At 43.9% G+C, this 25781-nt stretch overlaps 1 protein-coding gene across 1 annotated transcript in view; it reads right to left on the bottom strand.

Annotated features, from left to right (window-relative positions):
• RYR2 (ryanodine receptor 2) overlaps nt 1–25781 on the bottom strand; it is a 545602-nt gene that overhangs the window by 327367 nt on the left and 192454 nt on the right. The window contains exons 13-17 of the mRNA XM_084828209.1: nt 24532–24696; nt 23532–23653; nt 21845–22028; nt 17904–18039; nt 12355–12450 (exon numbers count right to left, since the gene is read on the bottom strand). Of these exons, the coding sequence (XP_084684335.1) occupies nt 12355–12450; nt 17904–18039; nt 21845–22028; nt 23532–23653; nt 24532–24696 (703 nt within the window). The remainder of the gene's footprint in view (nt 1–12354; nt 12451–17903; nt 18040–21844; nt 22029–23531; nt 23654–24531; nt 24697–25781) is intronic.

Raw genomic sequence — 25781 nt, 5'->3', positions numbered from 1 at the left:
ACAAACAATAAAAACACCAATAAAAGCCAACAATCAAACCAACAACTATGTTAATAGCAGTGACAGCAACAATAGCAGTCATATCATGAGAAGGCCAAGGTAAAATAATATGTTTTCAAGGCCTTCTTAAAAGTCTGCAGTGACAAAGCATGATGGACCTTCGATGGCAGCTTGTTCCAAAGGTTTGAGGCCACTGCAGAGAAGGCCCTCTCACATGTGAACACCCACCTGACTGCTCTCATGGGTGGGCAAATGAGAAGGGCTTCTCTTTCTGATCTTAAAGTGCAGGCAGACTAATATGGGTGAAGGTGGTCCTTCAAGTAACTTGGTCCCAAACCGTTTAAGGATTTGAAGGCCAAAATCAGTAGGGATGGCGGAGAATTTCTCCCCGAAACTTCGGGGGGCCGAGCACCAACGTGTTCGGCCCCCCGAACAAGTTTCGGGGAGAAATCCTCCGCACCCCCCCGCACCCCGCACCCCGGGACGGGACTTACCTTCGCCGAATGTCCCTCCCGGTGGCTGGTCCGGCCGGCGGTTCGGCGGGTGTTCGAGCGAGGCGGGAGCGGCAGCCGGTCTTTCGACCGGCTGCCACCGCCGCCATTGCAATGAAAGAAAAAAGAAAAACGCCCCCTGATAGGCTATGTGACGATTCACGTAGCCTATCACGGCTAGATTTGCAAAGTCAGCCGTGATAGGCTACGTGAATCGTCACGTAGCCTATCACGGGTGACTTTAAAAAAAAAAAAGAGTGTACGGATAATGGCGGCCCCCATAGGGAGCCGCCATTCGCGTTCCTTATTTGGTCGCTGTAGTCTACGTAAATGTTTACGTAGACTACGGCGAAAATAACGGCAACGCTATTTGCGTTGCCCTTATTTTCGCCGTAGTCTACGTAAACATTTACGTAGACTACAGCGACTAACTAAGGAACGCGAATGGCGGCTCCCTATGGGGGCCGCCATTCGCGTACGCGCTTTTTTTTTTTTAAAGTCACCCGTGATAGGCTACGTGACGATTCACGTAGCCTATCACGGCTGACTTTGCAGATCTAGCCGTGATAGGCTACGTGAATCGTCACGTAGCCTATCAGGGGGCGTTTGTTTGTTTTTTTACTTTCGCGTTCGCAGCCGGGCGAGGCAAGGCGCCTCCTCCCCGGCCTGAATTTCGGCCGGGCGAGGCGGGAAGCCTCCCCCCCGGCCTGAGCTTCGCGGGGGGACCAGCGAAGTGCCTCCTCCCCACCGCGAACAGCCTTCGAGGACAGGTAAGTGACTTTCGTCCACCCCTAAAAATCAGCACTTTGAATTCGGCTCGGAAATGCACCGGTAACCAGTGCAGTTGGCACAGTATAGGTGTTATATGATTGAATTGTCCCCACCAATACTCAGGCAGCTGCATTCTGCACAAGCTGGAGTTTCTGAACTGTCTTCAAAGGCAGCCCTCATGTATAGCGCATTACAGTAGTCCAGCCTGGACATGACTACTGCATGGATAACTGAGGCAAGGTCTGTTCTCTCCAGATAGGGCTGCAGTTGGCATACCAGCCTGAGCTGGGAAAAAGAACTCCTGGACACCACAGTCACCTGGGCTTCTCCAGTTAGCTCTGAGTCCAAGAAGACTCCCAGAATGCACATGGTCTTTCGGGGGAGTGCAACCCCATCTAAGACCAGTTGTAAACCTCCATCCGAAGTAGTTGGTTTCCCAACCCACAATATCTCCATATTGTCTGGATTAAGTTTGAGCTTGTTCACCCTAATCCATCCCAAAACAGCCCCCAGACACTGGCTCAAGAGTTCCGCAGCCTCCCTGGGATGTGCAGATGGAAACGAGAGGTAGAGCTGAGTATCATCCGCATACTGATGACATTTCAGCCCAAACCTCCTGATGACTTCCCCCAGCAGGTTCGTGTAGATGTTAAAAAGCATGGGGGACAAAATAGAACCTTGTGGCATCCCACAGGCTAATGGCCATGGGGTGGAACTGAAGTCCCCCAGCACCACTTTCTGAGACTACTCCTCCAGAAAGGACCAGAACCACTTTGAAACTGTACCTCCCAAGTCCAATCCAGATAAACGATCCAGAAGGATACCATGGTAGATGGTATCGAAAACCGCTGAGAGGTCTAGAAGAACCAACAGGGTTGCACTCCCCCCATCCATTCCCCAGTGTAAGTCATCAACCAGGGCGACCAAGGCTGTTTTCGTCCCATAACCAGGCCTGAAATCTGATTGGAATGGATCTAAATAATCAGTTTCATCCAAAACAGCTTGGAGTTGAGAGGCCACCACATGATCCAGCACCTTGCCCAAGAATGGCAAATTTGTGGGGATGGCGGAGAATTCCGCCACGGATTTCAGTGAGGCCGAATGCACTGACATTGGCCCCTTGAAATCCGTGGCGGAATGGTCTCCCACCCCCAGCCCCCCCACGGATTCCGTAGCGGCCGCCATTTGCGTCCAGCCAGGCTGCCATGATAGGCTACGTAAATACTTACATAGCCTATCACAGCAAGCAAAAAAAAAAAACAGCGTACGCAAATGGCGGCGGCTACGGCTGCCGCCATTTGCATTCCCTATTTTTCACCATTTTAGCCTACATAAATATTTACATAGGCTATTACAGTGAAAAACAGGGGAACACAAATAGCGTAGTGGGCACTATTTGCGTTCCTTTTTTTTCGCCGTAATAGCCTACGTAAATATTTACGTAGGATAAAACGGCGAAAAATAGGGAACACAAATGGCGGCCATGGCCGCTGCCATTTGCGTTCCTTATTTTGGCATGTCTTAGTCTACGTAAACATTTACGTAGTCATTTACGTAACATTTATGTAAATGTTACGTAAACATTTACGTAAGACGGCAAAAATAAGGGGAACGCAAATAGCGTAGATTAAGCATTTGAGTACGCCGTTTTTTTTTTTTTTTAAGTCAGCCGTGATAGGCTATGTAAACATTTACGTAGCCTATCACGGCTGACTGCAGGGACGCAAACAGCGGCGGCTACAGTGGCTCCGCAGAATCACTGCGGAGCACAGCCGGCCAGCCAGGATTCCGGGGGGGGAGGAATGGAGCGCCTCCCCCCCCGTCCAGGATTCCGGGGGGAGGGACGGAGTGCCTCCCCCCCCCCACCATCAGCATAATCCGCGAAAGGTAAGTGATTTTCATACATCCCTAGGTGTAGGTTTGGGGGGTTGCTTTTTTGAGGTGCAAAAGACCTCTCCCTGCCTACTTTTCTGCTCTTACATGCCCATTGTTGGGAGCTTGCTTGCAATGAAACTTTGAAGTGGGAGAAGAAAGGGAAGAAGGAGTTCCATGTGAAATACTGGTATTTCATACCGCATCTGATTTTACTGCCCCAAACTGGAACTTCTGGCTTCTGCAGAAGTTTAATAGTTTCAGTACAGCAAAGGCTCCAATCAGCCTCCACAAACGTCTTTCTCTCCCTCCACTTTAATTTCTCCTAAACAGCTGTAGGACTCAAATTATCCAAAAAGGAGGCTTAGGACTATGTGGCACCATGATCGAGGAACTGCTGAGGCTCTTAAATAGGTTCTACAGCTTTAAAAAAAGCTAGAAAAAGCCCTCAGCCACCTCACCTCATAAACTTAATTTAAGTAAGTACAATCCTTACCAACCCTCCACAGCCTCCTAAATTCCTCTGAAAGAATTTCTGAAAGGAGCCACTTGGCTCAGGGAATTCTCTCTACCCCACCCCCACCCTGCACATTTCCAATCACCATTCTTCTTTTCTTCTTTTCTTCTTCCTTCCCCTATCCTGTTCTTTCTTTCTCTTCTTTATTCTACCCAGAGCATATCATAGGGAATTCTTAAAGAGAATTCTCTTCGGTGGGCAAGAGAAGTTCTGAATGGTATTTGACTTTATACAGAGAAGAGGGTTTTTCTCCTTCTCCTCACTCAAGCCTTTGAGAAAAGTGGGTTCACATGGTTGCAGAGAAACAAATCTGGGGCTGTTTTGTTTGTCAGTTGCCATTATCCAGCAACAGGAAGGGCTGTAGCAGCTCAAGTGGCAGAACACATGCTTGGCGTACAGAAGGTACCAGGTTCAATCCCCAGCATCTCCAGGTAGGGCTAGGAAAGAAGCCTGCCTGAAACTAGGGATGGCGGAGACTTCCGCCACGAACTTCAATGAGTTCGATCCATTCCTCCCCCTCGGAATCTTCCAGAGCAGTTCCGCTCCGCTCGGATTCTGGGGGGGGGGGGGACTGGCTTGGGGGTGCTTATTTTCCCTCCTGCCAGCCAGAGCCGTTCGCCTCCTCCCTGTCCCTGCCGATTGCCATGTCTTAAAAAAAAAAAGGCGATCGGGAGGATGTGCCCATAGACTTATACGCAAATAGAGTCATGAATCTTGCATATAAGTCTATGTGTCCATAGGCTTTTATGCAAGATTCACGGCTCTATTTTGTGTATAAGTCTCTGGGCACATCCTGCTGATCACATTTGCCCATAGACTTATACACAAAATAGAGCCGTGAATCTTGCGTATAAGCCTATGGACACACAGAGTCATGAATCTTGCGTATAAGTCTATGTGTCCATAGGCTTATACGCAAGATTCATGACTCTATTTGCATATAAGTCTATGGGCGCATCCTCTCGATCACCTTTTTTTTTTTTTTTTTTTAAGACATGGCAATCGGCAGGGACAGGGAGGAGGCGAACGGCTCTGACTGGCAAGAAACAGCTGAATGCCGTTCTGCCTCCAGTCCTCCTGGAGCAGATGTAAGTGGTCCCGATCCACTGCGGATTCCTGAGGATGGATTCCAAAGAATCTGGCCTCATTTGAATCTGCAGCGGATTTCTCTGGACGCCATTTGCGTCTGCAGTTAGTCAAGTCCCCTTCAGCCAGCGATACGGCATAGCGGCTGTATTGCTGGTGTTTTGGAGACGGCCAGCGGCTCCGCAGAATCACTGAAGAGCAGGCCGGCGAGGATTCCGGGGGGAGGAACGGGAGGAACGTCCACTACGCTATTTGCGTTCCCCTTTTTTTTCGCCGTTTTATCTTACGTAAATATTTACGTAAGATAAGTCAGCGAAAAATAGGGAACGCAAATGGTGGTCGCCGTAGCCGCCGCCATTTGCGTACGCTGCGTGTTTTGGGGGGGGTTGGACGTTAGCCGTGATAGGCTACATGTCAAGGGCTCCTTGGAGGGCTCTCTCAGTCTAATCCAGTAGCTAAGTCCAGACGCAGACAAAGGGATTTTTTTCAAAGCTTTATTCTTCTTTTACAACTTACAACTCTACAGGTAGCAACTAGATCTGAGCAGCAGCATCCCTATGCCCTAAGTTGGAACAGTTGGTCCCCGTTTGAAAAGCAATTACTGGCAGACCCCTGAATATAAGGACTAGGGAGAATCCCTCCCCTTTTCCCTTGGATCCTCTGGGCGCCACATATATATGTGAAAGCAGTCACATATATGGACTGCTTTCTAATCTAGGAATGTGGGTGGGAGGAATCTCTGTCAGCTGCGGGCCCTGGGAAAAAGGGGTGCGCTCCTCTCCCAGGAGCGACTGCTCTTCCTCCGAATCAGAACTACTCTGGGATTCTATAGGCTCAGTGTCCACCCTGACACTACGTAAATTCTTATGTAGCCTATCACTGCTGTCTAGCTGGACGCAAATGGCAGCTGCCATTTGCGTCCGCACAAGGCCGTCCGTGGCCGGAAATCCAGCTGCGGACGGCCCTGGCCGGCTGCTCCGCAGCCTGGCCGCGGAGCAGAGCCAGCCATTGAGGATTCTGGGGGGGAGGACCAGATCGCCTCCCCCCCTGTCGAGGATTCCGCGCGGAGGGACGGAGCAAAGGTATGTGAGTTTCGTACATCCCTACTCCCCTTCCACATGAATTGCTGCACCTATCCTTCAGAAACTTTGCTGGTTTCTTACTAAGGAACAACTCTAGGCTGTCTGGAATTTTCAGAACAATGGTCCACAAGAAAAATAGGGAGATAAGTATGGCCTCTTTGGAGATCTCAAAATGTCAAGGCCACCCTTGCACAAAAATCCTTGTGGCTATCATTCTGAAATTTGGCAGATGTGATCTGCTCTGAAGGGGCAATGAATCCTGAAATTTTCATCCACTTCTTCCAAGGAATAAAAATGTTATTTGCAGTTCCCTTTAAAGGAAAATCAAAATATAAATCCTGCACCAATTTTTCTGACATTGGGCAGGTGTAATCCCCTTCTAGGGGGCTACTATGCCTGAAATTATCATCCAGTTCTGACCAAGATAAAAAAAAGCTACAGGGTTTTTTTTCTAATTTCCCATGGTAGTCAACAGGAAGCATAAAGACTCATTTTTCCAGACATTAACTCAGGTTTGTTGCTGAGCTGAAGTGGTCTGACTACAAATTGGCCAGAGCAGAAGTGGGATGTTTTCCAAAAAGTTGAATCGGAGTCTGAGTTGAAGTGTGGGGGGGTGTCACACTTCTGAGCGAACTTCTGTATATATGTATATAATCTATACACACACACACAAGCATACCCCCCCCCACTCACACACACATGGATATATATTATGTTGTTGTTCAGTCGTTCAGTCGTGTCCGACTCTTCGTGACCCCATGGACCATAGCACGCCAGGCCTTCCTGTCCTGCGCTCTCTCCCGGAGCGTGCTCAAGTTCATATTCATTGCATCCGTGATGCTATCTAGCCATCTCATCCTCTGCCGTCCCCTTCTCCTTTTGCCTTCAGTCTTTCCCAGCATCAGGGTCTTTTCCAGGGAGTTTTCTCTTCGCATTAGGTGGCCAAAATATTGGAGCTTCAGCTTCAGTATCTGTCCTTCCAATGAGCACTCAGGGTTGATTTCCTTTAGGATGGACTGATTTGACCTCCTTGCAGTCCAGGGGACTCGTAAGAGTCTTCTCCAGCACCACAGTTCGAAAGCATCAATTCTTCGGCGCTCAGCCTTCCTTATAGTCCAGCTCTCACAGCCATACATTACTACTGGGAAAACCATAGCTTTGATTAGACGGACCTTTGTCGGCAAGGTGATGTCTCTGCTTCTTATTATGCTGTCTAGGTTGGCCATAGCTTTCCTCCCAAGGAGCAAGCGTCTTTTAATTTCATGGCTACAGTCACCGTCTGTGGTGATCTTGGAGCCCAAGAAAGTAAAATCTGTCACTGCTGCCATTTCTTCCCCTTCTATATGCCAGGAAGTGATGGGGCCAGATGCCATGATCTTCGTTTTTTTAATGTTGAGTTTCAAACCAGCTTTTGCACTCTCCTCTTTCACCCTCAACAAGAGTCTCTTGAGATCCTCTTCGCTTTCTGCCATTAGGGTGGTATCGTCTGCATATCGGAGGTTGTTGATAATTCTCCCAGCAATCTTAATTCCGACCTCTGATTCATCCAACCCGGCATTTCTCATGATGTACTCTGCATATAAGTTAAATAAGCAGGGTGACAATATGCAGCCTTGTCGTACTCCTTTCCCAATTTTGAACCAATCGGTTGTTCCATGTCTGGTTCTTACTGTTGCTTCTTGACCCTCGTACAGGTTTCTCAGGAGACAGGTAAGGTGGTCTGGTACTCCCATCACTTTCAGAATTTGCCACAGTTTGTTGTGATCCACACAATCAAAGGCTTTAGTGTAGCCAATGAAGCAGAAATAGACGTTTTTCTGGAATTCTCTTGCTTTCTCCATGATGCAGCGAATGTTGGCGATTTGATCTCTAGTTCCTCTGCCTCTTCAAAACCCAGCTTGTACTTCCGGTAGTTCTCGGTTCACATACTGCTGAAGCCTAGCTTGTAGGATTTTGAGCATCACCTTGCTGGCATGTGAAATGAGCGCAATTGTGCGGTAGTTTGAACACTCTTTGGCGTTGCCCTTCTTTGGAATTGGAATGTAAACTGACCTTTTCCAGTCTTGTGGCCACTGCTGAGTGTTCCAGATTTGTTGGCATATTGAATGCAGCACTTTAACAGCATCATCTTTTAGGATTTTAAATAGCTCGGCTGGAATACTGTCATCTCCGCTAGCTTTGTTGTTAATAATGCTTCCTAAGGCCCACTTGACTTCACTCTCGAGGATATCCGGCTCAAGTTCAGTGACCGCACTATCATGGCTTTCAGGGACATTCAGATCTTTCCTGTATAGTTCTTCTGTGTATTCTTGCCACCTCTTCTTAATCTCATCTGCTTCTGTTAGGTCCCTGCCTTCTTTGTCCTTTATCATGCCCGTCTTTGCACAAAACGTACCCTTGAGATCTCCAATTTTCTTGAAGAGATCTCTAGTCTTTCCCATTCTGTTGTTTTCCTCGATTTCTTTGCATTGTTCATTTAAGAAGGCCTTCTTGTCTCTCCTTGCTATTGTCTGGAACTCTGCGTTCAGTTGGGTATATCTTCCCCTTTCTCCCTTGCTGTTCGCTTCCCTTCTTTCGTGAGCTACTTGTAAAGCCTCCTCAGACAGCCACTTGGCTTTCTTGCATTTCTTTTTCTTTGGGATGGATTGAGTTGCTGCCTCCTGAACAATGTTACGGATCTCCGTCCATAGTTCCTCAGGCACTCTGTCTATCAGGTCTAATCCCTGAAATCTATTCCTCACCTCCACTGTATATTCATCAGGGATATGATTTAGGTCATACCTGAACGGTTTAGTGGTTTTCCCGACGTTCTTCAATTTAAGCCGAAATTTTGCAAGAAGCAGCTCATGATCTGAGCCACAGTCAGCTCCAGGTCTTGTTTTTACTGACTGTATGGAGCTTCTCCATCTTTGGCTGCAAAGGACATAATCAATCTGATTTCGATATTGACCATCTGGTGACGTCCATGTGTAGAGTCGCCTCTTGTGCTGTTGGAAAAGAGTGTTTGCTATGATCAGCATGTTCTCTTGGCAAAACTCTATTAGCTTTTGTCCTGCTTCATTTTGTACACCAAGGCCATGCCTGCCTGTTATCCCGGTGATTTCTTGATTTCCTACTTTAGCATTCCAATCCCCTATGATGAAGAGGACATCTTTTTTTGGTGTTAGTTCTAGAAGGTGTTGTAGGTCTTCATAGAACCGATCAACCTCAGCTTCTTCCGCCTCAGTGGTTGGGGCATAGACTTGAATTACTGTGATGTTGAATCGTTTGCCTTGGATTCGTACTGAGATCATTCTATCATTTTTAAGATTGTACCCCAGTACTGCTTTTCCCACCCTTTTGTTGACTATGAGTGCTACTCCATTTCTTCTAAGGGATTCTTGCCCACAATAGTAGATATGATGTTCACCTGAATTAAATTCGCCCACGCCTGTCCATTTTAGTTCGCTGATTCCCAAGATGTCGATGTTCAATCTTGCCATCTCATGTTTGACCACCTCCAGCTTACCTTGATTCATTGATCTGACATTCCAGGTTCCTAAACAATATTGTTCTTTACAGCATCGGATTTTCTTTTCACCACCAGACACATCCACAGCTGAGTGTCCTTTCGGCTTTGGCCCAGCCGCTTCACTCTTTCTGGTGCTACTTGGAAATACCCTCTGCTCTTCCCCAGTAGCATATTGGACACCTTCCGACCTGAGGGGCTCATCTTCCGGCGTCATCTCTTTTTAGCCTTGTGATACGTTCCATGGGGTTTTCTTGGCAAGAATACTGGAGTGGGTTGCCATTTCCTTCTCCAGTGGACCACATTTTGTCAGAACTCTCTGCCATGACCTGTCCGTCTTGGGTGGCCCTGCACGGCATAGCTTATGGCTTCACTGAGTTACGCAAGCCCCTTCGCCACAACAAGGCAGTGATCCATTATACATATATATATATATGCAAATTTGTGTTATGGGCCTGTGCCTTGTATTTTTTAAGAACCTAGCAATGCCCCTGGCGGGAGGAGCAGCAGAGGCAGTCTTTACCTCCCCGTTCTCCAATCTTTGCTTTTTTGCTAGACGGGCTTTTCAGAACATCTAGCAAGGGCACTTTGGAGGGGGAAGGAAGGAGGGGGAAGGAGGCTCAGGATAAATCGTATCCTGGCCTCTCCAGTCTCCTCCCCTCATTGCCCACCAGAACGTCCCTTTTCCCCCTCTCCAAAGTTGATTTTCCAACCTGGGAGAGGCAGCTGGTGCCATTCTCCCTGTGCCAGCTGTGAGGTGTTGGGGGTCGGATTTCTGACTACCTCTTCCAAGGTCAAAGCCCAGGGACCATAGGATTGCTCTCCCCATTGTGTTTTCATTTAAAACTGGGATTTGTATTGATCAAATTTCTCAACTGAAACTTAATGGAATTCCTGCATATGCACATCATGCAGGTATCTGCACACACAGGGATGAATAATCAAAATCCAGCAGTTCTGTTATATAAAATGTGCCCTGCACATGGATCTAGAAAAAGCTTACACAAAGAACGGATCTTCATAGGTTGTTGACATTTTTTGTTTGCTTCTTTACTTCAAGTAAAAACAAAAAAAGACACAAAAGCAGTAGATCTGGAGAACAGGAGTTTCAGACAAAAGAACCAAACATTTGCAAAACAGTGGAAGGAAGGGGATTTTTTGTGTGGACCTTTTTGCACCCTTTGAAACAGCATTGTTTGTATCACAAATCAAATGTCAAGAAATCCATTTTCTATTTAAGATTTAGCTACTTGGAAGGACGGAAGCTCCATTTCATGAGGAGGGGCCTGCATTCTCTCATTAAAACCGCCTGTGCGTGTTACAATTTTTCTCTTTTTTTGTCTCCAGGCTCTTCAAGGCCAGAGTGGAACTTCTTTCCCCCTCTCCCCTGCTGAAAGCCAAAGAAGTTATTCAGCCTGTTAGTGATTGGCCAAGGAGGATCACCTCACATTTGTCAAGGGCCTTGGGGGGCTAGTGGGGGGCTACTGTTGCCATATCTTCATTCCTGTCTTCATCTTGGTCTTCGTTTTGTTCTTCATTTTGATCTGCAGTCTTTGTCTGTGTTAAGTTCTCATTTATGTAATATAAATGAAACAGAGTACTAACATGTACGCCCAAACAACAAGAGGCTGTTTACTGAGGAATAGGCTAACACTGAACTAAATAGGAGAAAGAAAGTAAGCACAAGCTAAAGGGGTGGAGTCTAAACTCCAATCCATAATAATTGGAGACAATTTTTACCCCTATAGCTTCCAATGACTGCAGTCTGCCTGTACTAAGTGGCTTTCAGGCCTGTGAGGTTTTGGATTCTGAATTGGGCCCTCTCCTACAGAAAGACTCTTACCTAGGTAAAGTATAGGACAGGATAGGTGTTGCTTTGATGTTGTTTTCCTGCAGCATTGTTTAAAAAGGTTTCTCCATTGTTCTAAAAGGTTACTGAGGTTTCTTTGATTTCTGGACACCTTTATATCCCTCCCTCCCTCCCCCCCACTTCCTTATTGTAAATAAACTTTACATCTATTTCGGAGTTTGTGTGTGCTTTGTTCCAGGTAAAGCCCCAGTACTAAATTCAGAGTCTTCTCTTTGGTCTTGCTCAGAGCATTTTGGCTTGGGAGTGTGAAACAGAGAGTGTCAGCTTGAGTCCTTATTTATGTGTTCCAAGTGTGTCCTGAAAGGTCTGAGAGTCCCCTGGCTCAGGCTGAGGTGGACGTAAGGGATGGTGGAAGCTAACCAAGTAATTTGTTTGCCCACTTTGGACACTGCAGGGAGTTTGGGCAACTCCCCTTCCTCCCTTCACATCAAACATCATCAAAATTCTGCACAGCTTTATTCTCTTGCCAAAATTGGGAAAATCGGGAACCACATCATGCTGTATATATCTACTGAAATCACACACATCCATAAAACCAATTAGCTATATATAGTTATAAGTTATAAATGGTGCCCGAGTTTGCATGCTTGCCTCTTTCCTCTCCATCCCCTTTTTCTTTTATGTTGTGTCTATTACGTGGTGCCATTTCTATTAAATTGCCAGTAGGGATGAACTATCTTGTTTTTAACCTGTGCACAGTCCTTAGTAAATTTTAGGTGCTTTAGAAATAACAAAAGTAACCTTAAAGGACTATCCATATTAGCCTGCCTGTACCTTCTTATCTTCACTGGAGGCCCTGTATATGTTTCACTACTTAGAGAGGCAGGTTGGTAGGTACTAGGGACAGGGCCTTTTGGTAGCAGTACAGATTGTGGAACTCTACCAAAGTTAGTAAGATTAGCTCCTTCCTTATTTAAGACCATTTTGTCCTGTCAGGATTTTAATGTTGTATAATGTTTTGTCACTCTTCAATTTTAATGCCGTTCGTATTTTATTGCATGTGTTTTTGCTCCTGTGTTTCATGGCTTTATGTGTCAGTTTATACAAGTTTATACCCACTCTATCCAAGGAACTGTGACTGAATTACTACTAGAGTAAGTTTTCATATTACATTCTTAAGAAGGAATATACATACTTTACAATGCAGAAAAACATACCAGAAGATGCTTCCAATCTCTCTAATCTACTGATGAGCCAATCAAGAGATCCAGAAAACTGGGCACAGTTTTTACGATTCCCTCTAATCAAAGCCGCTAGAAAAGAATAAAGAGAGTGATTAATTCTAATTTTAGAAATCCTCACATTCACTGGTCACATTCACACATCACTTTAAACCAAAAATTATGGCTTAATAAACCACATTCATGCATGCAGCTCCTTCGCATGGGTGGGTAAACTAAGCGGGAAAGGACAGCTTTCTGTCATGCCTAAACCTACGATTATGGTTTAGTGCACTCATACAAGCCAGGATTGTAAATAGCGATAACTGGGATTTGTTGTTGGTTTACAAATCCTGGCTTGTTTATTCACACTAAACCATAATCCTGGTTTGGATGTCATGAGAAACTATTTCCTTTGTGGTTTAATTTACCCACACAAGTGAAGGGACCAGCAGAGAAGGAGCGAATGGGCTCTGTGCCCCAGCATGGTACTCCTTCGCGTCCTGGTTTATTAAGCTACATGTTTGACTTAAAGTGACTGGGAACATGGCTACTATACACTCTATGATTAATACTGAACATATGACTGTTTTTGTCTTGTTATAAAATGTGAAAAAATATTAGATATTGTCGCCACAAGTCTGTACTTTCCAAGCATCCCATCCTGATAATTAAGCACCTTATTTTTATGCCATAAGACAGGATTGTGAAATCTCAGGCCCATGGGCCAAATCCAGCCTGCCTGGGGTTCCAATCCGGCCAGGAAATGACATCAAGAATCAGGCTACAAGTTCATTAATAACGCAATTATTGAGTAAGTTTAAGAATTCCCCCAGATACTGTCAAATGTGTGAAGATTTCTTTTCTTGCTGTATGTCACTTTTCTTTGGCTTTCTGATCTAGCAAATCATTCAGCCAAAACTCTGGATAAAATCTAGGTTTCCAATACTACAAATTTAGGCATTTGGCTATCAGTAAGAACCTCAAACACAAAGCTTTGCTCCCAGCTGACACATCAGAACTTGGGGGGTGCTCCTTGATCCAGCACTGTCCATGGAGACTCAGGTAACCTCTCTGGCAAGGAGTAGCTTTTACCAATTTCAGTTGGTACGCCAGGTACACCCATTCATGGACAGAGATGACTTGGCTACTGTGATTCACAACTGGATTACTGTAACACGCTAGATTAACCTCACAACTGGATTACTGTAATATACTCTATGTGGGGCTTCCCATGAGGTTGGTCTGGAAACTACAGCTGGTGCAGATTGCAGTAGCATGGAGTGTTAAGTAGAGAACTAGGTTATGCCCACATTACCCCCATTCTGAGGGAATGGCACTGTCTGCCTATTTGCTACCAGCCAGGCCACTTTCAAGGTCTTGCTTTCTGCTATTGCCCCTGTCCTTTGGAATACTCTTCCCTTGCCTATACATGAAGCAACTTCTGTGGTGTTTTTGATGCCTTTTGAAGATACACTTTTTACTCAGGCTTTTAATTTAAAGGTGACTGATGTTGGACCCTGTACATTATTGTTACTGATGTTTTATTGGTTTTTATCTTGTTTTTATCCTGATTTATGTTTTATTTTGTGCACGGCTTAGGGATTACTTTTAATAATAAGCAGTTTATAAATCCTTTAAAATAAATACAATAATACAATTAAAGGAACATATCTAGTACTGCATGGAAAGGACTGTGAAAGTATAAGCGATGTTAAGAAGCCTGGGTCCCCTACTCACCAGGGGTCCCAGTTTGCCCCACAGCATGGGTGCTAAACCAGGAAGGCTCTGAAGGAGGGGGTCCGAGGCCGCAGCCAGCTGTTTATGGCTATGCCTCCTGCAGCCCAATCAGTGGCGTTGGCTGGGCTTGTGGGGGGTGGGGCTGAAGGAGTGTCCTGGAGGAAGGAGTTTTCCATCCAGTACGCTCCTCAGCTACTTCAAAGGGCTGCAGCCCGGGCCTACTCCTCACTCTACTGCTTTGGACTTGCCCAACCCACCTTGTCCTAAGTAAGACTGCTTATTGCTATGGACTGCTGTCAGCTGCCAGTTGACGGGGCTGGGAAGGAATTCTCCTGAGGACCAATTGGCTCATTTCACAGGGTTTTCGCCTTCCTCATAGCAGCGTAAGTTGGTTGAAAGGTCAATTATTAAGCATCACTGCCACAACTTTAGTGCAGATGGCATTGGGCTGGATCCAAGTCAAGGGGAAAGGGGATACACACCCTGCTCCCCAGCGGAAGGGAGGTCCCTGGGGGTGGGCCACAGGGCTCCAGCTTGGGGGCTGGCATGTCGGTGCCATGCCCAAGGGAGCAGGGGGACATGTGAATGGCCCATGCCGTGGCATAGTCAACCCCATTCTCTGGCCAAAACCTCCCCTTTAAGTTTAGGGCCACCCAGCACTTGGGTTGGGATGTGAATCAGTCAGCAGGCAGGCTGGCCAATGATCCGATCCAGCCTCACACTCTGTCAAACTCTATGCTGTAACCAATACAGGTGTAGCCAGTTTATAACCAATACTGTCTCTGTGTGGTTACTCGTAGACCTTCCTTGGGCGGCCACCCAATAAGCACTCCAGACGCAATCATACTAACTCTGAGCAGCACTTCCTTCCAAAAAGTGGAAGATGGACCAACCCAGGCCCTCGTGAGCTGATTCCTCACAACCTGTACATATCATTGTTGCTGTTTTAATTAATCCCTTCTGAAAACCTGTTTTGCGGGGGATGGGGGGTTAAAACTGTCTTTCCCTGTTTGAGCTCAACAGAGATTTTAATTATAATGGTTCAGGATCTCTGTCAGTATGAGAATAATAAAGGCTTTGTCCAGTTTTTGGTACAGGTTCAGATATGTACGATTCCTGTTTGCCTTGGATTAACTGGGAAGAACTAAGATCATTTTCTGAGCCTACTTCAGGCTTGGAAAATGACCCTCATGTCAAAGATGACACTTCCACATTTAGGCAGGTGCAAAGGTAGGCTATCGTCCCACCTCCAGTTTTATAACTGGAGAAGAACTGCCCCTGGGAAACTGAGAATGGGGTGCAAAAGGCCCTGCATAGGATACTTTTGGGGCAAGACAGTGCCCCATGGTGGGGGGTCTTTTGTCACCCAGGAGCACCCCTTTAAAGCAGTGGTTAAGGCAAGAGATCTACTCTGGCTTGGATTTTTATTTGAGCCAGAGAAGAAATGGGGAACGTCTAATGGTTGCCTCCCCTTGGAGATCAGTGTACCCTGCCCCTAAAGTTCATTTCTGTGCTTTAGCCCTGTTAACTTTGGCAACATCTTTACTTATCGATATAAATCACCATTCAAAATGGTGTGAGGGTATGCATAGGAAGAAACAGAAACAACAACAACAACCAATCCTAATCCTCTGAAACAAACCATATTTCTGTCTTACCCAACCAAAGCTTCAGAGCTGAAAATAACTATCAATGAATAATGTTAATAAAATCATAAATTAGAAGCATCACAGCTGTAGCTATGGCTAGTATTACCACAGGTCAGGTAAAATCTACAATTAATCATGGAACACAAACGTTCCCTGAAGACCTATCACGTTAGGAAAATAAAATATGTTTCATGAGCTACTATTGAATATAATATTGCAGAAGAAATGTATTATTAATCAGGAAACTGACAGAATTCATTATAATCACAAATCTCATCTACCCATACCGAAAGTTACTAATATAAGCACTATATTTCATTAATAGAGTAACTGAGAGTGATTAAACCTCCTTCTGAAGTAATATATTTGTAACTACCTTTGTGCTAATAAGTTTAAGAAACTATCAAATATCACTAAGTTACTTGTACAACTTTTTACTTTGGGCTGAAATTGAAGTCTTTTATCCTCATCTGCTCAGTATTGTTACATCTTTAACACCAGGGATAGGCAACCTGCTGTCCTCCAGGTGTTTTGGATTACAATTCCCATTAGCCTCAGCCAGGATGACAAAAAGGTGATGGCTTATGGAATTTGCAGTCCAAAACATCTGGAGGGTACCAAGTTGCCTTCCCCTGTTTTAGACTATACAGCCAATAGATATATGGATGTCTGTCTTCACAGAACAAGAAAACCACTGACCAGTTGGACCATTTTAACACCTGCAAGTTGCTGGAGTTCCTGAACCTTGGTTTGAGCCAGTAAGGCACTTCTTATATTCTTAAGCAAGACTGCAAACTCAGCACCATGTAACAGAGATTTGTTATGCCTTAAACCAGCTTTCCCCAACCTGGTGTCCTATAGATATTTTGCACTTCAACTCCCATCATCCCTAGCTAGCATGGCCAATTAATAGGAATCCTGGGAGTTGTAGTCCAAAACATCAGGAGAGCACCAGGCTGTGGAAGACTGCCTTAAATGTTAAGGGATCCTGAAGATGTAATTTGAGATGCCTTTGTGTAACACACTGATTCTACTAGAGGGAAAAAAACAAATAGTAAGTTGAAGTTAACCCACCTCTCTCATAAAACACTGCACACCGGCTACTGTCAGGCAACATTTTAAATCATGGAATGCCCACAGTGGCATGCTAGTGGTAGAATAAAGATTGTATCAACTAAGTACCAGAACACACTGTAAGAAATCTCGTGTGCAACCAGATCTATCCTTTCTACTCCTACAATCCATGGTAAGTTCTTCAACAGCTATATACTCCATTGTATATGGTTCGCCACTTGAGTTCTGTGTATGGTGCCATCCAAGCAAGAGAGAAGAATCATAGGCCAAAGTGGCAAAAACCATGGCTATTCAAGAGTTTGGCTAGTCAAGGGAATAAAGTGAGTGTCTTGACAACAGTTAAGCCAATGAAATCTAAAGCCTAAGCTAAGAGCAGCCTTGGACAAGGCAACTCTGTGTAGGTAACTGAATCCAATCACTTCCATGTTCAAGTAGTGTCACTTTGTTGCCACACCTAATGTGGATGGGGCTTCCATAGTGCCTTCAGCTGCCTGCATAGGATTATCATGACAAAGCTACTCTGAATACACTACCAAGATATTAATCTAAGACTGAACGCAAACTATAGTTCCACTTCAAACCTATGTTTTATGTTTCATTTCCTATACGAGTCTACATCATCACTACACCATCCCAAGATCTTGTACCTTCCTACATACCTTTCTCTGCTTCTCTTATAACTGGGCTTTTAAGTGCATTTTGCTTTGTAGGTACTCTGATAGATTATTTAAGGTTTGAGGTTCAACGTATGCTATCTGCTGAAGAGGAGAAAGACAGATCTGGTGGCTACCTCTGTTGGATACTGCCCACTGACATTATATATTAAATTTAATCATGAGAAAAACAACCGTACTATTTTGAGTATGACATTTTTCATCAATATACATAAACTGCAATCTAAATAAACCCTTGAATGTTAACCCAAGTATTCATTCGCACATTTCCTTCTGAAAATATTTACCAGCACTTGGTAAAGTAAACCTGATATAAGAGAAGCTAAGTGAAATGTCAACATTTTGGTTTTCTTAGCGTGTGTGTGTGTTTGGATACCAATAATCCTACTTACTCAAATGTATATCTTACCTAGTAGTTCATACAAAGAGTTTAGAATAGATTTCCAAGTCTCTCCTGCCTCCTTCCCAGCCACATCAGCAAAATGAGCTGCACTGCTGTATACATGTAAGCGATCAATACATTCAAGCACCAAGTTGATCATACCCTACAAGAAAAAAGGTGCTTATCTCAGGCAACAATATTTTGTTTTAAATTACAACAGAATCTACTTCTTATATCAGAAAAATAGCCCCAATTGTGTAGCTAATACACAATGAATGAACTGAGCTTTGGAGGTACAAACAGTCACAAGAAAGAGGAAAAGAAAAAAGATATAGGCAGATATGGATGTCTGTGCAGGTCACCTACATGCACCTACAGAAAACACAGGGCTGAATGATATATTAAAATAGAGTTCTTCTTTGTAACTGCTGTTTTTGTGTATATATGCTTTTTAGAGCAGCCATTTCACATCTACATGGAACAAGGAAGAAGAGACACATTAAGGGAAGACTGGGAATACCTGTATTTATCTTGCCAGTAGTCATAGTGTGGGGGTTCTCTTACCCCTTTTCTGGAGCATTCCTACTCATGCATCTCCCATGCCCCATCCCACCCCCGTGTCAGGAATGATTCTGAGCATGTGGAGATATTTAGCAGCTCAGATTCAGAATGGGAACAACCAGAACTGGGGGAGATTTCTTTCCTAGTGAGCTCAGATACGGATAGGTGTTCTTCTCAGGAACTTGGCTGAAAGATGGCTCAACCTGAAGTCCCCCTCCCCTTTCCTCCCCCATGAGAACCCAGGTCTCAGAGGAGGAAGAGAGTGAGGGGTGTGACCTGAAGGATGCTAGAGTCCAGCGCAGAGCAAAGTGAGAAAAATTAGAGGCAGAGCTCAGACATTCCACCCAGTTGGCTATGCGTAATAGCCTATGTAGGGGGGCACAACTGTAAGGGAGGGGCATCCCCCCCTAAGCTATTCTGGCCTGCAAGTTCTTGTTCAAACTGCCGGCAACGTCTCTGATTCCCACTTAGTTCCTCTATTGATATTCGTAATTGTGTGGAGTAGCTGTTTTCCTTTGTAGCCTGAGAGTCTCCGAGGATTTGCATTTGTAAAGAACCTGGTTGTTCTTGTTCAGTCGTTAAGTTATGTCCGACGTGACCCCATGGACCGTAGCATGCCAGGCCTTCCTGTCCTCCGCTCTCTCCCGGAGCGTGCTCAAGTTCATATTCATTGCATCCGTGATGCTATCTAGCCATCTCATCCTCTGCCATCCCCTTCTCCTTTTGCCTTCAATCTTTCCCAGCATCAGGGTCTTTTCCAGGGAGTTTTCTGTTCACATTAGGTGGCCAAAATATTTGAGCTTCAGTTTCAGTATCTGTCCTTCCAATGAGCACTCAGGGTTGATTTCATTTAGGATGGACTGATTTGACCTCCTTGCAGTCCAGGGGCCTCATAAGAGTCTTCTCCAGCACCACAGTTCGAAAGCATCAATTCTTCGGCGCTCAGCCTTCCTTATAGTCCAGCTCTCACAGCCATACATTACTACTAGGAAAACCATAGCTTTGATTATACAGACCTTTGTGGGCAAGGTGATGTCTCTGCTTCTTATTATGCTGTCTAGGTTTGCCATAGCTTTCCTCCCAAGGAGCAAGCATCTTTTAATTTCATGGCTACAGTCACCGTCTGTGGTGATCTTGGAGCCCAAGAAAATAAAATCTGTCACTGCTTCCATTTCTTCCCCTTCTATATGTCAGGAAGTGATGGGGCCAGATGCCAGGATCTTAGTTTTTTTAATGTTGAGTTTCAAACCAGTTTTTGCACTCTCCACTTTCACTCTCAACAAGAGGCTCTTGAGATCCTCTTCGCTTTCTGCCATTAGGGTGGTATCGTCTGCATATCGGAGGTTGTTGATAATTCCCCCAGCAATCTTAATTCTGACCTGTGATTCATCCAACCCGGCATTTCTCATGATGTACTCTGCATATAAGTTAAATAAGCAGGGCAACAATATGCAGCCTTGTCGTACTCCTTTCCCAATTTTGAACCAATCGGTTGTTCCATGTCCGGTTCTTACTGTTGCTTCTTGACCCTCATACAGGTTTCTCAGGAGACAGGTAGGGTGGTCTGGTACTCCTATCTCTTTCAGAATTTGCCAGTTTGTTGTGATCCACACAATCAAAGGCTTTAGTGTAGTCAATGAAGCAGAAATTGACGTTTTTCTGGAATTCTCTTGCTTTCTCCATGATCCAGCGAATGCTGGCGATTTGATCTCTAGTTCCTCTACCTCTGTGAAACCCAGCTTGTACTTCCAGTAGTTCTCGGTTCACATACTGATGAAGCCTAGCTTGTAGGAGTTTGAGCATAACCTTGCTGGCGTGTGAAATGAGCGCAATGGTATGGTAGTTTGAATACTCTTTGGCATTGCCCTTCTTTGGAATTGGAATGTAAACTGACCTTTTCCAGTCTTGTGGCCACTGTTGAGTGTTCCAAATTGGCTGGCATATTGAGTGCAGCACTTTAACAGCATCATCTTTTAGGATTTTAAATAGCTCAGCTGGAATTCTGTCATTTCCGCTAGCTTTGTTGTTACTAATGCTTCCTAAGGCCCACTTGACTTCACTCTCGAGGATGTCCGGCTCAAGTTCAGTGACCACACTATCATGGCTATCAGGGACATTCAGATCTTTCCTGTATAGTTCTTCTGTGTATTCTTTCCACCTCTTCTTAATTTCATCTGCTTCTGTTAGGTCCCTGCCTTCTTTGTCCTTTATCATGCCCGTCTTTGCACAAAACGTTCCCTTGAGATCTCCGATTTTCTTGAAAAGATCTCTAGTCTTTTCCATTCTATTGTTTTCCTCGATTTCTTTGCATTGTTCATTTAAAAAGGCCTTCTTGTCTCTCCTTGCTATTCTCTGGAACCCTGCATAAAGAACCTGGTAGCTAACTAATAAAGTAGTGAGCCTGAAATCTGGTGCCTTAGAGTGTGTGATTGTGAATGGAGAGGACCAAGGGATTTGACACCCTGTTTTGCAGGCCTGATACAGCTCTCTGTACCTGCATTCATTGCCCCTCTGGGAACAGTACATCTTATAGGCAGTTCATGCATTAGCCCCTGTTTTTTTGCTGGGGAGAAAACTTTTGGTCACAGAGATCTGGTTTGGACATAATGCTAAAGTATAGTTTAGCACCATGTGGATGAGTCTTGGACCTCCATATTCTCCCTCCCCTCCTCCACCAAATCTCCTCCTCTAGCATGTCTGCTTTTAACTTTACATCCCCAAAGGACAAGGTGTGGTTAAGTTAAGCTGGCTTATTGAAACACACCAGGATCAAACTGTGGTTTATGACCCTGGCTGGTTTCAACAAACCATAATTTAAATTAAGCAGAGTTCCCAGTATAGACATAATAAGAAATCTGGGTTAGTTTAACCCAGGAAGCAAATGCTTTCAATTTCCTCACTGTGGCCTGTACCAGGGGAGAAGAGGGGGAAGAGGGAGTGTGCAAGCCTGAGGCACACTGCTGCTCATTTGCATAACACTAAACTATGGCTTAGCATTCTGTCTGAACTACCCTAGCTAGACTCTCCTTTGCGGCTGGCAGGCAGTTCATTTGGCACCAACCATGATACTATTGCATTGTTACATGACTGGGTGACCAGATAAATTCTTTCCCACTTCCCTCTGTAGGGAAGATTACTAGTGTGACTGCGTAAGGCACATTTGTGACTGGGTAAGGCACTCAAAGGAAAGTACAAAGTTGTTTGCTTAGAAACAGAAACATAACAGGAGGGACTGCAAAATTCTGACATTTTCAAAAGGTAAAAGTATTTCTCTTTCTGACATCTTTTGCTTCCATTGGAGCAAAAAAACTGACTGAAAGTGCTTTATATAAATCATGCTGTTAATCTGAAGGAATTTTTTACCTGTACTAAAAGTAAAGTACCAAAGGAAAAACCAAGATTGCTACCTCTTCCTGGAAGAGATTCTGTCGATTCTTCAGTGCTCTTAGTCGGTTCTGCTTGTCTTCATGCTCTAAAAGCTCACCAGGTGGATGGAAGTAACCAATCAAGTCCTGGAGGCTAAGGCTGACTGATTCAATGGGCAAATCAACTGTGGAAGACTTTGCTTTCTTGCTGAGAGCATCGAGACCCCTAAAATGAATTAAATAGCTCTATAAGACATAGTTCTAGTCTGATTTTTAATGTTGTCATTATAATGTCCCAAATAAACTTGGGATAGTCATATTTATTATTTATTATTATTAAATTTATTAATCGCCCATCTGGCTGGTCACCCAGCCACTCTGGGAGATGTACAACATACAATAAAAACAGTTTAAAACAATAAAATTCTACAATAAAAACATTTTCTAAAATACCCTAACCCACCCCAAATGCCTGCCTGAACAGCCACATTTTTAATGCATGGCAGAAGCTCATTAAAGTTTGTAAGTCATATAAGTTTGTTAACAAGCATGTGATACAACTGATCTCTAACAGGCAGCCTTGTTCAGTATTATTACTGAAGAACCTCAAAACTCAGTCCTCAAGAATAAAAATTGTGCGTAGTAGTGCTAAAATGCTTATAACTCAGAAAGTTCTTCTTCCTATTCGGAATCGACCTCTATCACTTATTTAGCTCCAAACATCGTCCTTCCAATAGTGAGATTATGGACTAAGCAGTTTAAAGTCACACTCATTAAAACCTTGTTCACACTGATGGCTTCTCTGGCCAAAGGTGAAATGCAATTATTGAGGAACTGATGAAAAAGTTGAACTGATGAAAGTTAACTATATGCAATAAGCACTGAATGAAGGAACAATATCACACAGTACTATTTGTTCTAGTAATGAACTGGTATTAAATAACAAGTCCTGAAGTCGAGATCGTAGCAAGAATGAGTATTTTTTTAAAAGGTGGGGGAAGATCACAGGTCAAAATTACAGTTAAAAGCATCTAAAATACAATTGTGTTGAATTCTGCTAAGATCCTGCTCTTCCTTGACTGCAATTCTGACTTGATGGTTGCATTGTTCCCCCTAACATGCATGTCTGTCCTTTGTCTACTGCTCACTCTCCTTACAGTTCAGAGTATGCATGTCCATTTTATAAGCAAGAGCATGTGAGAGCAATTGGAGGACTATGAAAGACTTCTGAGTTAAATATAGAAAAGTGACTCAATGCTGGACCACACTTAGGCACAGTGCAGACATAGTGTTTCACCATCTCTTCCCCATAGCTAAGAGATTAGGAGATATCGTCACTCTCATGCACTCCTCCTCCCTCCCTCCCACAAGCTCACATTCTCTTTCCACGTCCCCCCTTCTCTCTCCCACCCAAATTCCTCCCATTGTAGTATTAACCACAGTTAATATTACAACTGCACCAATGTTAATGCTGCCCATGATGTTAATGCTGCCCATGATGTTAATGCTGCCCATGATTAAAATACTGACTGTGTGCATGGTACTTTTACAGAGTACGAGAGGACAGGCCACTGCTCCAAGGGGTTTACAATCTAAAATTTCACACAGAGGAAACAACAAAGGAAGGGGAGGCAAGGGTAAAGAGGGAAACAATGTTTGTTTATTTGAGTTACACACACTCAAGCTTAGTTAAAGGCTATGTTATTAGTTTTCAACAGAACATTTGTACCTTATGAACCTGTTGAAAAGGAAGACGGTACTACGAATTACACGTGCAGTACGAGATTCTTCATGCTGAGATCTAGACAATGTTAGACCATCATCCATATGGCCTTCATGGTGCATGATAGCCTGCAATGAAATTTCAAAGAGCACTCATTACAAAAGGGGAAAACTGTGATGATGTTTATGTAGCACAGGAGCTAGAGGACAGAGTGTATAACAGAGCATGATGAAACAATAGCAAGGGCATGGTACCCGAAGAAAGCAAAAGATTTAAACAAGGTGGAACTGTGGTGATCCAGGAAAGGCTTTGCTGAAGAAAAAGGTTTTGAGAAGATTTGAAAGAGAAGGGCCTAGCAGATCAATTACAGGTACTCTAGCCAAGCACAAGGAGGTGCAGCACATGAGACTCTTGACTAGATGCTCTCCCTACCCTGGAGGCTGTAATGGGTATCCCCCACCCCATCTTTTCTATTACACAAGTAATATGAAACCTTGCTACATTGTTACAGAATAAAACACTACAAAATGTGCCCAGTGTAAGCCTTATGTTAGACTTGTGTTGGAAATCTAATAAATGTGTGGCTTGGTTTCTCCATTAATTTATTTTTTATGAGCAGAACTGTGTATTAAAAATCCCCAACAAAGTTGTTTTCTCCTCTCCTTTTCTGTAATGTCTAATTCAACTTACTCCATGTCCTGATGACCTTACTATGTCTGTTTTCCAGCAGTGGAGATAAGGAAATACTCATCCTAATAACACCAGGCCATGGGGTAAATTGAACTATATGTTACTGGGGGAGTTGGAGGGACCATGGGACTGAATTCAGCAGCAGCACTGTATTCTTGGTAACATGTAGTTCTGCCCCAATAGTTCAGTGCCTTATTGCAATTTTGACAGACAAACCCATTTAGATTTCATATTTGGAAAAAAGTTGAAATATCAAAATGCAGCACTGGTGGTGTCCTTTCATTTTTATAATTTACCCTTCTGTAAAGCATCTTACCTTCCGTTGCACAGATCCCAGTCTTACAGACTTTGCATCCGCTGACTGGTACGTAAGCCACAAACCCGTTTCAACATGCTGTATGAAGCAGACAGAGTCTCCGTACTTTATCTCAGGTGCTCCCATCCCATCCACCTCTTTTCTTATCCCCACATCCAATTTTTCCTAAAAAGAAAAACATAGGATATTAGCCCCTACATGCAAAAGCATTTTGAAAGATGAAAGATTTTTTCCTCAACACAAAATTATAAGCACTTTTAACTACTTACAATCAATAACACTTAAGTGTGCAGTCTAAGGTTCATTAATTTCAATTGGATTCAGGTGTGCTTATTGTTCTCAGAACACTGCCAATCTCTCTAAAGAAGAAGCAAAATTCTCCTGACACCCATACATTCAGTTCCTGTTCTTTATATCCTTATTGACCAAAGCTACATTTATTATTACTATACTGATTCGCTGTGCCTGATGTCTGTAGTTTCACCATATAAATCTTCAAATACATGTAACTCTAATGTCTGTATACATTAATTATGTATACAAATACGAAGGACACAATCCAGTTCTCCAATACTGCACACATAACCAATGCAATAATGCACACATATGATTCCCATAGGCTCAATAAACCCCGGTTTCCCTGCACCCACATGCACATGGGTGTGATGAAGCAGGGCTTTATTGAGTCTATGGTGATCTTCTACAATGGACTGGACCATAGCCACAGAATGCTAACAATTCACTTTTGATCTGGCAGTTTTCTTCAGCTTCAAACTGTTCTAACAAATTTTGTGACATATCTCTGAGATTGTTATTCTTTCAGATGCCATCAGATAAAAAGCTACTATGCAGGGTTTTTTTAATCTTAAAAATTCATTACAAAGATTTAAAAAGAAGATGCTATTCTGCAGAGAGGCTGAATGCAAGCTCTTCATTAAGACTGACATGTCCCAACCTACTGAAGAATATGGGGGTGTAAGTGAAAAGTCTGAAAACAGGGTTTAAAAAACTTTTGTACAGGAAAAAAATTATAAACAAGTCTACTCAGAAATAATTCCTACTGAGTTCATAGGGGTTTACTCCCAGGTAAGTGAGTCCTAGAAAAATACATCTTTTCCCCAGCACTTCTGTGAAATTAGGTTTAATCAAATCAAATAGATATTTGACTTTGAGAGAGTCACGATTTTAACCTATACAGAGTGCCATTTTAGCCATTGTTAGCCATTTTTTAGCCATTTTTCAGGCTAACA

Source organism: Heloderma suspectum, chromosome 1, assembly GCF_057233095.1.
Source record: "Heloderma suspectum isolate Gila_16-S chromosome 1, 16-S_ref, whole genome shotgun sequence".
NCBI classification, from domain to species: domain Eukaryota; kingdom Metazoa; phylum Chordata; class Lepidosauria; order Squamata; family Helodermatidae; genus Heloderma; species Heloderma suspectum.
This window is presented reverse-complemented; position numbering and strand designations above follow the sequence as displayed.